The sequence below is a fragment of the Mauremys mutica genome, chromosome 6, assembly GCF_020497125.1.
Source record: "Mauremys mutica isolate MM-2020 ecotype Southern chromosome 6, ASM2049712v1, whole genome shotgun sequence".
In the NCBI taxonomy this organism is placed as follows: domain Eukaryota; kingdom Metazoa; phylum Chordata; order Testudines; family Geoemydidae; genus Mauremys; species Mauremys mutica.
The window spans coordinates 91,472,672-91,489,546 of record NC_059077.1 but is presented as its reverse complement, the minus strand read 5'-3'; the positions used below and the strand labels follow the sequence as shown (position 1 = coordinate 91,489,546).

At 42.4% G+C, this 16,875-nt stretch overlaps 1 protein-coding gene across 2 annotated transcripts in view; it reads right to left on the bottom strand.

Annotated features, from left to right (window-relative positions):
* The window catches only part of CFAP95 (cilia and flagella associated protein 95), a 97,065-nt gene that overhangs the window by 58,322 nt on the left and 21,868 nt on the right, over window positions 1-16,875 (bottom strand). For both annotated transcript variants that reach the window (XM_045020293.1, XM_045020292.1), the window contains exons 4-5: window positions 16,128-16,196; window positions 4,149-4,206 (exon numbers count right to left, since the gene is read on the bottom strand). In XM_045020293.1, the coding sequence (XP_044876228.1) occupies window positions 4,149-4,206; window positions 16,128-16,196 (127 nt within the window). The remainder of the gene's footprint in view (window positions 1-4,148; window positions 4,207-16,127; window positions 16,197-16,875) is intronic.

Genomic DNA, 16,875 nt, shown 5'->3' with positions numbered 1-16,875 from the left:
GTCTATGGGCTTGCTCCTACATTTCAATGGGTCAAGAGAGTTTTGCCATTCACTTCAGTGGGAACAGATTCATTTATGTGTAATTTATTCTGTTTGGGTTTTTGTTCCCCTTCTGCCTTCCTCTGAAGTACCAGAGATAGCCACAGCTGGAGCTGGAATACCAGATGGGCTGGGCTGGTGCAGAGAATTCTCTCTTTCTCTGATGCTCTGTTGGTGAGTCTTGCTCACATTCTCATTGTCAAAGTGATTGTCATTTTTGGAGTCAGGAAGGAATTTTCCTCCAGATCAGATTAGCAGGGCCCTTGGGGTTTTTCACATTTCTCTGCAGCCCGGGGCATGGGTCGCTTGCTAGGATCATCTGGGTCAATCTCACGAAAACAATTGCCAGCAATTGCAGGAGCCTCCAGCATTGGTGCATCTTGGTACCTTCTGTTCTCTGCCTATGGTGCACAATAGGTTTAGTCTCCTGAGGGTTATAAATACTTTAATCCAGGTTATTGGGTTCAATGCAGGAATAAGTGGGTGAGGTTTGATGGCCCGTGGCATACTGGAAGTCAGACTAGATGATCTGATGGTCTCTTCTGGCCTTGAACTCCATGCCTCCATGATTATGATTTATACTTATCCTTTTCCTATTGAACACAGAATATTATAGAAATTGTTTTGTTGTGCATATTGCATATTTTTTCCTGACTGCCATTTTCACCTTGTTTGGGCATGATGTGCTAAGCAAAATATCATATAATTTCAATAAAACTGTGCCTTAGAACAGGACAAACAAGAAAAACGGAAGTCTTTCAGGATCTGATGCTAGGCCTGTGATAAAAAGAAACTTTTCCAGGTATTTATAGTAAGTTTTTGTTCAAAGATGGGGAAGTTCTGCTATAAATAGTCTGTTTATACTAGTTTCTTTCCTATAAAATTTCTCACTGCTGCTATTGCTGGTTCAGCTGCAATATCGTGTAGACAGAACTCCAGGCAACCAATGGCATTTTAGCTAATGGGTTGTCTGACCAGTTGAACATACTGACAGACCAGGATTGGGAGGTACAGAGGGTTTGCAAAATGTCTTAATCAATCAAAGTTGCAGTGTGCTCAGTGCTTCTGAAAAACTCGGAAAATTATTTAGGTGCCTAAATATGAATTCAAAAGACCCACCCTTTTTTTCCCCCCCAAATCTGGGCCCTAAATAGCTGTGATATGTATTTCATTCAATTATTGTAGTTGCTGTAATGCATTGCAAAGTCATGAAATGATGTGGTACTGCATCATCTTCTGGTGACAGGATGCAGTAGGGGGAAGAGAATGGGGTTGAGAGGCGAGGAGGTGTCTAAAAGGTATTCAAGTGCCAAAGTAGGCCCCTAGCCCACTCAAGCATAAGTAAGTGTGTGTGTGTGTGTGTGTGTGTGTGTGTGTATTACATATACAATATATTATATATATTTGGGCAATGTGTGGAGCTGTAGGGGAGGCTACCTCTCTGGTGAAAAATGGCCGGTTAAGCATGGCCAACATCATTTATGAGATGACTAGATCAAGACAGAGAACCTGTATTGATGTAAAAACAACAAATAAAAAGAGAGGGCTTAGGATCCTTCCTCAGAAAATTTTTGAAACTCTTAATGCAGTTCCTTGCATTATAGAAGATTTTAAACTTGCCAGAGGAAAGTTGTGTTTTATTGAACTATCAACCAACATACACCAAAGCTGCCAAATCCAGCACACCCCACCAAATAAAAGCAGAGTAATGTGATACTCTTGATTCTCCCAGGCCAGTAAGTAGGTCAGCTGACAGCTGCCTTGCAACTCTGAGTGCCTTAATGCAATGCTATGCTTCTGCGTCTGACAGTTCTGACATCAACAGCCAGCATACAAGCAGGCAGGTAACGCCCTAGCTTCCACCACACAGTTACTCTTTGCAGTGGGACCTCAACAACCCTTCAAGCCCCACATTCTCCCTCCAAAATGTCTTTCTCTGCAGTGCTAAGCACCTCTTACTGTAGCACCCACAAAATCTTATTTCACTGCTCCTTTAAAGACAGTACAGCAAAGCTTATTAACTAAACTTAGTTAACTTATTAACTTAACGTTCCACTTCAGTCAAAACACTGAGTTGGATAATGGTAAAAGTAAAACAAGTTTATTAAAAAAGGGACATAGGTTTAAGTGATACCAAGAAAAGGAATAAGAATAGAAATGGCTACGAACAACAATAAAAATATTTTTCTAAGACTAAAACTCAACAAACGAATCTTTTGTTCAAAGAAGGTTCTCCCCACAGTCACTCTCCCAGCATGGCTAGCCCATTCTTTAGCCAGGACCCAACACACAGAGCTCAAAGCACTTTGTTTCTCTGACTCCTTCGGTGAAGGATAACTTAGGCGGCTCTCTCCCCTTCTTTGATAGCAAAGTAAATCTTTCAAAAGTATTCACTGAAAAATAAGCCCAAAGTTTCTCTGTACTTCTTGGATGTAGATGTCATGCTGTCTTCTCCACCGCTTCTTAGCTTTGTTTACCTTATATGTAAATGTACCTTCACTGTCTCTGCCTGATGACCAGGCTGGTCAGATAGAAACACATATTCCTTTGTCTAGGGCAGAGTGGGTTTATACATTGCTTGGCAAACAAACACAATTCTAGCACATATTTATAACTCTTTGTACGTACCCCATTCGTACATTATGCAATGATTTTGGGACCACTGTGTTACCGGTTTGTATATGATTTTTCCATGACACCTTTTAGATACAGATTATGACAACAGTGTGTTAAGTGTAGAGAGTATGTCAGGCCTGACAAGAGTTGCTGAAACAATGCTGAACCACCAATGGGCCTCTATGTCCCAACAAGGTTATCACCATTCCTATCTCAATGAATACTCGGCTCAATTAATCAAGCTTCCTCCTTACACCATGTCACCCAAGGGACCAGACAGGCCATTTTGTTGCTCCTGGGATTTTTTCCTCTGGGGTGAGGGGTGCTGAAATAGTATCTCTTCTTCTATCCCCTTGAAGCTTTCAGTGAGAGTCCCCTCTTTCCCTGGAGAGAAGGCAATGCTGTTAAGAGGACTCATCTTCATGTAAAAGAGGCTATTAAAGGACATCTCTTCTTTCCTTAGATGTTGTTCCACATATTGGGGGGAAGACAAGAAGCCCCAGAAACTCCACAGCCAGGTGTCAGGTCCTTCTGCTGCTCCTATTTTAGATTCCCATGGATGGCAAATCCTTGATTCACCAGTCAGTGAGATGGAGCAATCAGCACTCCCTCATGTTCCCTCCTCATTTTAACCTCTACCTTTTATTCCTATAAGTGGTCCCCTCTCGATCAGTGCTGAGGTACGTTGCTAGGGCAGTGTCCGAGAGCTTACACATGCACATGCTGTACCTTTTATACAAACACCAGACTTCAGACTCCATGTCTGACAGGCAAGCATCTTTCTCAAACAATATATTCAGATTACAATAAAAATTTGTTAAAAGTATGGAGGAGTCTGAGGGGGTACAGTAATCACCTCTGTGCTCAAAAAAAAAAAAAAAAAAAAAGCAACTTTCCCAAAACATTTGGTTTGCTCTCCAAAAAGCTGTTATTCCTTTAAGTTTTAATTTTATTTTAATTATTCAATTCCAGTTTTTTATTTGTTACATTACACACAGTAACACAATTCTTTCACTCCTTGTATCAAGAGAACACTGATACTCATGCACGTGGTGGTGAAAAAAGAAGATACACAGAAATAAATTCTTTAAGCTTTTATCATGCTGAAGCATCAAGTTTAGCCAAAGATGGAAAGAAAGTTATAAATATCTTATTTTCCACAAAACACTGAGCTTGTGTGGTAGATAACCAAGAAAGGACAGAAAATAGCTGTGGAGGGAAATCTTAAATAAACAGTTTGCTAGCAAGTTATGGGCAAATTAAGAACTGTGTCCCTGTAGTAAATAAACTCAAAAATAAATTATAGCTGTTATAACTGTCTCACTTCATTACTGACTCCCACAGTTATATTGCTAATGACTCTATGCAAATATGAACAAATCAACATTTCAAAAGCAGCCTCCTCTTTTCCCAAGGTTAATTAAATGCTCTAGATATAAAGCTACATGTAAAACATCACTGTAAAATAAGACTCTTCTGCTCCATATACTTACATATGGCGTATAATCATATGGAGGAACATAGTCTATACGGTATGTTGTATCCAGATACCTATGATGCACAAAACAAACAAGTAGGGTATATGGTATCACAAATAACTTTTATTTAAGGATAGTTTATTTTATAGATAATGGAAACATTATGATAGCACTTTTTGGAAGTTTAAAGTCTTGTCAAATCTGGTCACAACGGATTAGTCCAAAAAGACTGTCCTTCACTTTGTGAATAAAGTTGACTGAGCAAATGTATGCTGCAATTTACTTCCCTCTTTCTACTTGGAAAAAAGGAAATTCCAGATCAGAATCCACAGGCAGACTATTTTTATATGAATTTAACTGGGAGCAGTCCTTATACTGAGCCATATAGTGCTACATTTTCAGACATGAGTGTGCAAAAATTCACCCATCTATTTGCATACACTAAATCTATATAAGCAAGTACTGAGATGTGCACGCATAGAGTTAGAGCTTTGCATGCACACACTGATGTGTATGCACAGGCCTCCAATTGCACATTTGAGTACTTATGCCAATAAGCTTGCCACATACATCTTTCAAAATATGGCCTGATATCTTCCTTTGTAAGATACTGTAACTGTAATACAAAATCTCTCTCTATTATAGCTTTAGTTAAAAGGACATCCTTCGTTTCATAAGAGATACGTAAATTAGGAAACAGTAGAGAGGGTAACCATAGGTATCATTCACAAGGGCAAAGTGGAGCAATTCCTACTACAACCTTCCAATTCAAATTTAAATCAGCATTTTTTCCTACAGTTGAGCTATGTTTATGTGCTGCAGCCTGTAGGATTATCAGTGTTGTTAGAATACCTGAGCTTTTTCCACCCACTGTCTGTCTGTCAGGTGCAGTGCTAATGCACCCCAGACTTTGTTCCTGTCTGTTCAAAGGAAGGAGCACTCACCTTAAAGTACAATGGGGAGAAATTATCAGCAGACTTATAGGTACATAAGAAGCAGAAAATAAATAGGTTCAGGACATAGGACTTGTTCTGTAACATAGGAGATTCAGCTGCATAGAGTTTAGGCAGGCACCATTTAACTATTTAGGTACTATATCCAGCAAGGTGGAACCCTCCAGAGCATGCTCAGAAGAGTCTTACAATGAGGAGAGACCATTCTTGTAAGGTCTCTGGTGGTATATGGAAAGTGGTTAGAGAGTGCTGGATCAGTGTAAAAAAGCTGTAGGATGTTTTCAGGTGGCTGTCAATGCATTTGTTTAGGGCAGGAGTTCTCAAACTGGGGGTCGCAACCCCTTCAGGGGTCAGAAGGTTATTACATCGCGGTCATGAGCACATGCATGAAACAGAGAGCAACTGCTAAAATAAATATATAATTTAAATCTAGCATTTTAGAAAATTACACACACCTTTCCATCATAATGTAGTGTATTTACTTCAAAAAGTATTGTAAACATATAATGCAGCGATCCTTGCTCCTAATACCAAATATATATTTTGTTTATCACCACTTTAAGGAAATTGAACTGTGGGGATTGTAGTTTAGTGCACACAGGTTTGTTGTCTTGAGACTGAAAAGGTGGGACTGAGACCACATTAGAAGGCTTGATTGTTCAGCAGCTGAAGAACTGAATTAGACTGCAGACAAATCATAACACAGATTGGCACAAACTTTTTTTTTTTAAAAAGCAATCTATAATTTAACAGTCTGACACACTGGTGGGGCAGTGCTGGGCCACCCCAAAATTTACCTTAGCCCCCCTGTAGCCATCCCTCCCTATGCAAAGGTCAAATGTTATGCAGGGAGTAAGGGTGGAATGGTATAGCATTTCCACCCTTATTTATGCAGTTCTGTGCTGCCGCTGCCAGTGGCACTGCCTTCAGAGCTGGATCCCCAGCTAGTAGTGCCACCCTCTGGCCATGCAGCTCTGAATGCAGTGCCGCTGCCAGCAGCAGCACAGAAGTAAGAGTGGCAATGGGCACTAAGTCTGCTGTGAAAAGTGATACTGAAAAAGTTTCTTCACACCCCTCCCCCAATATTAAAAAATAACTTTGCTGCTTATACCAATCATTCGATAAAAATGTGTTTTAGTTTTAATTTTAAAACGGTGAGAAAAGGTAAATGCATTTTAAACAATAGGGTTATAAATTTAGCATTTAAAATAGTTAAATATAAAAAATGTGTTTTTAATTTATAAGGGATGGGGGTCACAATCAGGCTTGCTGTTTGAAGGGGTTGTAGAGAGCTTTCACTTCACCCACTCCCCTGGTTCTTGTCACGCAGACAGAAAGCAGAAGACCAGAAGTCCGAAGCACAGACAATGCAATGTTTATTGGGGTTAGTTCCAAGCAAGCATATCCATTGCTCTACACGCTGTCACTGCCTGTTTCCCAGTGTTCCGTCCTAGCTCTGATGCCGCAGAGCCTTGCCTGTGTCCCCATTCCCACCTCCTCCTCCTTAGCAGGCCCAAATATACCTGCAGTGCATGCCCTAGTCACACCCCTTACAACTTATCATAGGCGTGTGCACGGGGTGTGCTGGGTGTGCACAGGCACGCCCTAATGCAGGGGTGGGCAAATGGCTCCACTCTCCCGGCACAGCAAGACGCCGGCCCCTCCCCTGCATTCCCGGGCCGGCTCCCACCCCCGCCCCCCCACAGGTCTCCCCCCCCCCCGCCTGCCACCCCCCCATGGGTCTCCCCCCCCACCCAGGAGCATCCCCGCCTGAAAGAAAGTGGGGGGGGCCTCTCCTGTCCCATGTCTGCTTTTGCTGCACATTCCTGCTCAATGGCTGTCTGCTTCCCCAGGGTCCTAGTGCCCCCCATCCCCTAATGGCAGGGCAGGCTGCTCTTCCCCTGCCCTTCTGCCCTAGCCCTGAGCCTCTCCAATGCCCCAAACCCCTCAAGCCCAGCCCTCATACCCCCGCACCCTAATCCTCTGCACCAGCCCTGGGCCCCCTCCTGCATTGTGAACCCCTCATCCCCCCACACCCTAATCGTCTGCCCCAGCCCTGAGCCCCCTCCTGCATCATGAACCCCTCATCAAAGCCATGCCACTTCAGCGCTGCCCAGGGCCGCTCCTGGATGCGGCTCACTGGGCTCCAGGGGAGGGGAGGGTAAGCAGCATGGTAAGCCCCTCTGAGCTGGGCACCCCTGGACCCCATCCCACCCCCGCAGCTCTGAGCCCAGCCCCTCTGAGCCAGGCACCCCCCAACCCCATCCCCCACAGCCCTAACCCCCAGCTCCAACCCAGCCCCTCTGAGCTGGCCAGCTGGGCACCCCCCCAACCCCATCCCCCCCCAGCTCCAAGCCCATCCCCTCTGGGCTAGGCACCCCCGATCCCATCCCCCGCAGCCCTGACCCACAGCTCTGAGCCCAGCCCCTCTGAGCTGGGCACCCTCTGACCCCATTCCCCACAGCCCTGACCCCCAGCTCCAAGCCCAGCCCCTCTGAGCCAGGCACTCCCCGACCAAGAGCCCAGCTCCCCACCCAGCCCTGAGCAACAGCTGTGCCACCCCCAGGCAGCAACAGCCCATTGGCACCAACTATCACCATCACCCAGCGACAGCTCATTATGTAATTGCAAATGTATACATACCATTAAAGCATTTAATGTTTTTAAATAATGTATTTTGTGTATTTTCAAATTATTAAAATAATTTTTGAATGTATTTCACTGGTTATTTTTTACATTTCCAAATACATGTTACTGTAGTATTGCAACTTTTTTTTATGGAAGGGGCCCCCGAAATTGCTTTGCCCCAAGCCCCCTGAATCCTCTGGGCGGCCCTGCCGGCGGGACCTGAGCTCCTCCCGCTCGGCCGCAGCTCACAGCCCCGCCCCCTTACCACGCTGCTCTGAGTGGGAGGAGCTCAGGCCCCGCTGGAGCCACCACGGCGCTGCAGCGCTGCCCAGGGCCGCTCCTGGATGCGGCGCGCTGAGGCGCCGGGGGAAGGCGGAGGCGAAGGGAGCCTCCGACATTCTCATGGGGGTCCCTGCATGGCCCGGGGCAAATTGCCCCCCCTTGCCCCCACTCTGGGCGGCCCTGCATCCTCAGCCAGAACCCTCATCCCCCCGCACCCTAATCCTCTGCCCCAGCCCTGAGCCCCCTCCTGCATCATGAACCCCTCATCCTCAGCCCCACAGCCCTCACCCCTGCACCCCCTCCTATCCCCAAACTCCATCCCAGAGCCTTAGGCAGGTGGGAGGTGGAGCTGGGGGGGGCAGGTTCTGGGCACCACCAACATTTCTACAAACCTGCCACCCATGCGCGGGGCAGCATGTCTGGCTCTGCACAGAGCTAAATGTGCTGCTAAGAGCCTCATGGTAAGAGGTCCAGGGCCGGTGGGATTGGATAAGGAGTGGGGGCAGTTAGGGGACAGGGAGTGGGATCCCGGGGGGGTGGTTAGGGGTGGGGGGGTCTCTGAAGGGGGCAGTCAGGGAGCAGGGGGGGTTGGATGGGGCATAGGAGTCCCAGGGTCTGTCAGGGGCAGGGGATGGATAGGGATCAGGGCAGTCAGGGACAGGGAGCAAGGAGGGTCCTGGGGGGGGCAGTTAGGGTGTAGGGTCTCTGGAGAGCTGGTCAGGGGACAAGGAGCTGGGGTGGTTGGATGAGTCAGGAGTTCGGGGGGGCGGGTCTGTCAGGAGGCAGGGGTATGGAGAGGGATTGGGGCAGGAAGGGAGCAGGGGGGTTGTATGGGTCGGGAGTTTTGCGGGTCCTGTCGGGGGCGGAGAGTGGTTGGATAAGCATGGGAGTCCCAGGGGTCTGTCTGGGGGCGAGGGTGTGTATAAGGGTCGGGGCAGTCAGGGGACAGGTAAGGGGTAGGATTCTAGGGGGGCAGTCAGGGGACAAGGAGCAGGGAGGCTTAGATAGGGGGTGGAGTCCTGGGGGGTAGTTAGGGGTAGGGGTCCCAGGAGGTAGTAGTCAGGGGACAAGGAGCGGGGGGCTTGGAGGTTCTGAGGGGGGCAGTCAGGGGGCGGGAAGGAGGAGGGAGTGGATGGGGGCGGGGCTAGGGCAGGGCTAGGGCAGGGCTCCCTGGGTGCACACCCTAATGAAATGTGCTGCGCAAGCCTATGCAATTTATGGTCATGTTCCGTTCTGGAGGGTCATGAGTCTGGGGTCTTCGTCCCACCTCTTTTGTAATCCATGGGAGGGGTAAGGAGTGAGGTTGTGTTCTGGCCAAGGCCGGGCCTTTCTTTGGCTTTTAGGGTGTCTTATGCCTCCTTCCCAACTCCCTTAACCCTCCTAACTGGTTGCTTGACCTTGGCTTGAGAGAGGAGCCAGGCAGCCTTCCAGTGTATGCTCATACATTACACTCCCACCATACCCTGAACACTTTAGCTCTATCCCTCATCTTCTTTCATTGTACTAAAAGCTGTGGGAAATGCTACACACAGTGTCTTTGTTCATTGTTCTTCACACACATTAGTATAAGATATAAGAGTATCAAAAAGTCAAACCCAAAATTCTATCTCAGGCTGACAAACAAGCCTATATACTAATAGGGGGTGCCAATACAAAAAGTTTCAGAATCACCGGTCTAGGGGATCCCAATGAATAATGTTGCCTTCTGTCCAGATTGAGGACTTGCCTCACAATTAGTCATCAGAGAGTCACCTGGGAATAGTAGCCCAGATCTTTGCTCTGTCCGTCACTTATTTGTGCAGTTAAGAGCAGACAGCCAAGAGAGTGAAACAGAAGTTTAGTTCTGTCCAAATACTGTTGGTCAGTTTTTGGATGGAAGAGTGCAGGCTCATATATCTTAATTTAAATGACGCTCCTCCAACAGCTTGGAGGAAGAAAGGCATGTCAGTTTAATAATTTGGTGGCGTTATGGCAATAGAACGAGAGGTCTCTAGAGGTAGAACGCCTGGAGACAGGTCAGGGACCTTGCCTTCTACATACAGTCCTAAACCAGACTCAGGTACAGTTCAGTCTAGCTATTGAATGAGGCAACTAGACAGAGATAAAGAAAAGGAGGAAGGTCCAGTTTAGTAGCTGAGCTACATCACTAAACTGTATCTATGGAAGACTGACTCATAATATTTAAATGCGTGTTATCGGACAGGACAAAGGCAATGGGAAAAATGTCAGCCTTAAGTGATGTAGCAGAGAAGTTTTTAACTCTGGTGGGGTGGAAAATTCATAATGAGTGATTTATTCAGTTTGCAAATTGTGATTTTCTCTAACAGAGTTGGATTAATTGGCTGAAGTGATAATTTTGGTTCAATCTTTAATAAACAGTGATTTGTATTTCAGATTCCACAACAGGGTTCTTTGCTAAAAATGAGCAAGGCCTGAGCTAAAATCTCCAAAAGTATAAGTGCTAAATTGCACTTGTACATGTTTAATTTTGATACACAACTACTGCAATTTATACATATTTGCATATTCAAACATAAAAGCACATTTTAGCACGAGCACTTTTGAAGATTTAGCACTGGATCATTTCTCTTCTTGATGGAAAATGGTCTTTTAAAATTATGCCTGAAAACTGGCAGGAAAATGTGATGGTCATGTGAAGTGGCCAAACAAATTACATTTAGCTCCTGACCTGCCCATCCCTGACCTTCAATAAACTATACATTTCAAAGATACAAGTCCAAAGACTACTTTTCCATTTTCTCCTACTTACTTGAAGGACACTTTGGGCACTATAAATAAAATAAAGACTGCAACAGCTGCTTTGATCATCCTCACCAAACATTACGTGTTGGTCTTAAAGTATACCCTCTCTAAAGATCCTACTCCAAGGCAATGACTAACTTTTTGAAATGGGTTCAAAGCTATCATCAAAAGCAGATGATCCAGTTGAAATGAACCTCTTAGAAAATGTAGCTTTTAAAAAGGAATCTGTACAGTAAATATCAGGTTTGTGGATTTGGCTAGCTTACCCACCATTATATGCAACAGGGCTATCATTGCCTCAATTTTTTATTTCCTTTCCTTCTATTTAAAAAAAAAATATATATATATATATATACCCACAGCTGCGCAGCTACTTTTTTTGTTTTGCACTTAAAAGCAAATTGTGTCCATTTTGCTCAAACCAGCAATAGACAAGTTTGTTGAGAGACAATCACTTCTCATCATGAATACACTGATATGTATTTGAATAACCCACAAGCAAGGCAAAGCAATGCAGGAAATTCAACAAAATGTAACTCACAAAGTTCCTGACTTATTTTTAATGGGGAGGGTCTTATGGGTCCACAGAGGGGACATGGTCCTGCACCCATGTGAGTTTACAGAGATCGGCAATGAAATCCTGTGTATCTCCAGGCCTCTGCACTATTCCCCGTTCCCTCAACGTGAAACCTGGAAACACAGCTCCCTCAGATTATTGCTATTTGTATTGCAGTAGCATGTAGGAGCTCCAGTCATGGATCAGAACCCATTGTGCAGATGTCATTATGTCAGGTACCATCTGTATATAGCTGAGCCATATCAATGTCCATACACAAGGATCCATACACCAGGCTCCCCTAACCTAAGATGCCACTCTTCTCTCTCAAAAGAGCTTCTGAAAGGGTTGAAAAAATGTCACATTGGCACCCACCTTCCTCTGACAGATTTAGGGCCAATGGAATAGATTTTTATCTGCTTTCACCTCCACTGCATTGCACACAAGTGACTCCAAAACTTTCTTTTAAAACAGCTTTTGTTAAGAGTGAGGGTCAGCATTTGGAAATGTAGTTGTCTAAAGTAAGACACCTAAATCCATATTTAATACCTAAATAAAATACTTGATTTTCAGCAATGCCAAGAATCTACAGCTCACACTGAAGTCAATAGGACCAGGGGATGTTTAGTATATCTGAAAAAATCAGGCCACTGATTTAGGTACCTAAATATGGATATATGTTACTAGCTTTGTGCATCCAAATTCAAAATTTGGGGCTAGATGTTCTTCAAATGTGATTGGCTAGGAATAGCACAACAACAACTTAAAGTCACTTCACCATATACAGATTTACAGAAAAAGTTGTACCCAGAATCCAGTTCAGGTTCTTCTTTTTCAATGAACTGACACATAAGAGGCCTTTGACTTCAACAAGGACTTCATTTCGCCCTCTGTTTAATCTAGTACAATAAATCAGGTAAAGTCTAATAATAGCTGGTACAGAGAAAAATATACTTGAAAGCAATAATCAGATTAGAAATCAAATTTTCTGAAAAATAAATCCTCAGTTTATGAAGTTAATCCATTACTTTCTAATTTGTTTATAACATTTGCAAATGTTATGTATCTCACTATCCTAATCACTTGAATAATTTTTCCCCCTAAAATTTTAGCTTCAACACCTCAGCTGATCTCAACTATTAGGACAGAATACAAACAGAGAAGTGGGCTCCAAAGTAGCCAGAAAGCAAACAATAAAAAAGGCATATAGGCCAAATCAGTACCCTTCAACACTTGCATTGAGAAGAAAACAATATCATCCCTAGTGACTTGCCTACACAGTGAAGAAGGGTGACAGAATAGGACCTTGGTCCATCAAGACAGAAGAGCAATCATCCAACTATACTTTCTCAGTCCTTTCAGACAGTAAGGAACACAGCCATTCAAATACCATTCTGGAACACTCCTGGGGTCTATATCAATCTGTGTCAATCAAATGTCATGGTCAATGGTACAAAACAGATGCCATGAGCAGATAATTAACAGAGATGATTGGGGTGCTTCTGTTCCATATTCAGGTTTCAAGACTGGTTAAAATGGGAACTGGGTATGTGAGGATTCCAAGTACTACAGCACTGCTTTGACAGAGTCTTCTCAATAACCTTCCCCAGAATAGAAAGGTTAGAGAGAGGGCACTTAATGACAAGTTATCAACATCAATAGATGATTTTTTGACCAAGGACTTAACAATTGCTTGTTTAAGAGATCCTGGCACATTGCATTCCCTAGGACGCACAGATTATCTCTACCACTAATGGATCAATGTCTACCCATTAGATTTAACTAGCTATACAGGGCATGTAACCAAATTATAGGTCAGAGCCTGAAGTTCTTCAAACACTTCAAAAACTTCAGTAAGCAAAATTGACTGAAACTCAATACAGAGGAGGTCTTATCTGCACTTTGCACCGACCTCCTTGACATAGAGCTGCTATCATGAAAGCAGTCTATCTGGTCTACGTGTAATTAGCTACATCACGCATTTGCACATCTATCTTGAGTATGGGCAACAGTAGATTGGAAATCTAAATTTAAAAAAGGAGCTAAGTATTTAAAAAATACCTTAAAATAATAAAAAGTTATTTATTATGAACCCGATCTGTAATCCAATTTTTTTGGATTGCTGAATACCAACAAGAAAATGTGATGTGACTGACAGTGCACATGTCTGAATAAGATCAAACTTCAAGAGCACAAAGAAACATAGAAAGACAGACCAATCACTGAATATTATAGTTAGTCATATAGAATGTTAGAGGTCTCCTTTGACATTGTCTGGAAGTTTTCCAAAAATTTTTTTTTTTTACAAGCAAGTGGAATACTTCAAGTGTTACTATAAAAGTATTTTTCCCTAAGGGTTAATTTGATGTTGAAATGTATATTATGATTACAGTCTTTCCCACATAACAGGAAGCACTCATTTTCAGTCCATTGAGCAAACTCATTCTTATGCATTATCTTTTTTAAGTTGGCATTTAATTTTAACAGCTACACAGTCGTGAGAAGCAAAAAAAAAAAAAAAAAAAACTACATTCAAGAGAGCAGATTCTGAAACACTGGAATTAAAGTGTTTTTACCATAATTAGCATTCTATCTGTATACATCTATCTGTATGGTAAATGAGAGACATCTTAAAGTTATAAGAAAATTACATGGAGGACTGGAATCTGATATACTTATAACTCAACTGTATCTCTATTTCCTTGATTACAGTTTGAGTATTTTAATGTTATAACATATGGAAACTCCTAAAACTACTACCCCTTTCCCCTTCCAGACAGATCACCTTCTCCTGCATTGTCCTCATGTCCACCCCAACAGATCTTGTAATAAAATGCTTTGGCCCTATGGATATGATGAACTGCTCCACTGCCTTTACGCTTGGGATCACTTGCCTTGTTCCTTTGGGTTTCAAAATCTCTATCCTATGCTTACATCAGACCTCTCATTTATAATACTCAGACTTATATTGCCAGGCATCCAGTTCCCCCAGTACTTAACCCTGAGGCAGCAGAGGCTGATTTCACATTTTACTTTTAGTTTAACATTGTTATAATTGGAAGTTATTCTTGATTTACCTTTTAAACAAAACTTAAGAGTTAAAAGAATTCCATGTTTGATAACCATGATGTCTTTTCCACATCAGATGCTATCCCAGGTAAAATCTTCATTAATCGGTAGTTATATCACTGTATCACTCATTTCAGCATGAAAACCCTTAAGGAATATTGTAATTTTTTTAAAATAAAAAACTGACAGTCTAAGCCAAAGTTCTCCTTTACAATAAACCCCCCAAAGTATGGTATGCAAATACACAACAACTTCAACTCTATCTCCATATCTCCATCAGATTTTAATCCTTACTCCTCATTTTATTTTTGGAGAAGACACTATACTTACACAGCTTGTACTGAAAAAGCGAACCACAAAGCATTGGTTTTATAACTGGTTTCATAAGCACATTACTCCAATCCTAAGCCTGATGCTTTATTACCACATTAAGCTTTGCACTTTCTATGTAAGTGTCATAAATGCCATGTCCTTAGCCTAAATGAATACTTTGGCTCAGTTTCCAATAAGGATGATAACCTAGAACATGGGGCAAAGGCAGAATGGCTAATGATCATGAGTGTATAGAAATGGAAATTACCACATTCAAGGCAGAAGCTAAACTCACAGAGCTTAATGCAGTCAAATTGTGGGTCAGAAGGGATGGGGAGAAGATAATTGCCCTCCCAGAATACTGAAAGAACTGGTACATGAAATTCCACGTCCGATAGCAAGGATTTTTAATAAATATATCTAATCAAAGGTAGTACTGTCTGACTGGAAAATAGCAAACATAACACCTACATTTAAGAAAGGGAAAAAATGCAATCCGAGCAACTATAAACCAGTTAGTCTGACCACAATATGCAAGAACAAATTTTGAAGGAAAGAATAATTAAAGACATGGAGGTAAATGAAAAATGGGATAAGATGCAACCCACCATCTGCCTAACCCTATATGATTCAGAGTAAGGTATTGATATGTTGTGATCATTAATTAGATTAATCTTTGTAATGGATGCATAAAATTGCATCAGAGATTCTGGTTATTCTCATGGCACTACAGAAGCAGAATTACAATTGTTTAGATGACCCTAACTGTTCATCTGCATACAAGGGGTCATATTGGGATGGCACAGACCAGCAAAGTGAGATGATACTTTTTCCCCTGCAGGCTATATTTTGTGCTCTAAGCCAAAACCATAAAAGGTAATTAAGTGCCTACTTCCCATTGAAATTTTTTAATATTGAAAAATGACATTTTTTCTCCAACCTCATTTTCAGAAACAGCTGAATTGTTTTGGCTGAAATTTAAAAATCAGCCTGAAGCAGACACCGAGCATAAAAACATTCATCTCACATTGTTAACGTTTGGCAAACATATAGATAACAGAAAACAGGGTCTTATAATAGAAAGTGTCAGGCAACCTTAATAATGGGCAGTACTACAGCCCTGTGTATTGTATGCATTGCTCTTTTTTCTTAGATTAAAATTAGTGTAATTATTTTACCAATATACTATTACTACCGTAAATAAGGTTACTTGAGTCACTAGCTATGCTGGAAGTGAAAACCATACATACTAAGCATAATATGTCTGAACTAAATACAATAATTCAAGAAGTAATTCTCAATTAGCTAATGTAAAAACAATATTTTAGGGATCTTTCCAGACCCAGACACTCTACAAGCCACAGAGAACAAATATAATTTATTCCTAAACAGCACATCACTATTTGCTGTTTTTTGGGGAGGATTACTAACATTTGAAAGTGATCTGAAGGGTGTCTTGGCAATACAGCTCCAACTCCTGTTTTGGGCAGCCCAGTCTCCCTGCAAAAGAAAAGATGATTTTCAGAAAATTAGCATAATCATAAGTAGTTCAATTTTTCAAACTTATTCTATGCAACCTGGCAGAAGCAAGGTTTGAATGGTCAACATTTAAAAAGAACTATCTCAGAGCTGTGAAAAACATTTGCATAGGTCATTAAACCAGCAAATAGCACATTTTTGCCAGATTCACAGGGGAAAAAACTAGCTTTGCACTAATTTTTTAATATATATTTTTCACCTATGATTAAATGCAATTCCTTTTGCAATAGAGGAAGTTGGTGCAAATGTTAGCATACAAATTATAGCTTGTTTGTATGTTTACCACTGCCATCTATGGGCTAGAATGTATACAGCCGTCTCCAGTATTAATTAGATTGTAAAGGTCCTACTTTGTTAGCTGGAGAAGGACACATGACAGTTGGAGCCTACTTCTGGAACCCAATCTCAAAAGAGGGGATTCACAGCATGGAGAAGTTTCAACTCAAAAGTTAATAAAACTTTAATTCTGGAGTGGATTTCCTGAGGTTTGGTGGAAGGATGTGTAACCCACACACCTTGTGTGTGTAGTGTTCTGTCCCATCTAGTGGCACCGACACCACTTAGAGAGAGATTAATGAGTCTGCTCTACAGCCTTAGCTAAGGGCCACCTGGCTTTTAACTCATGCAGTAGAGACTCATG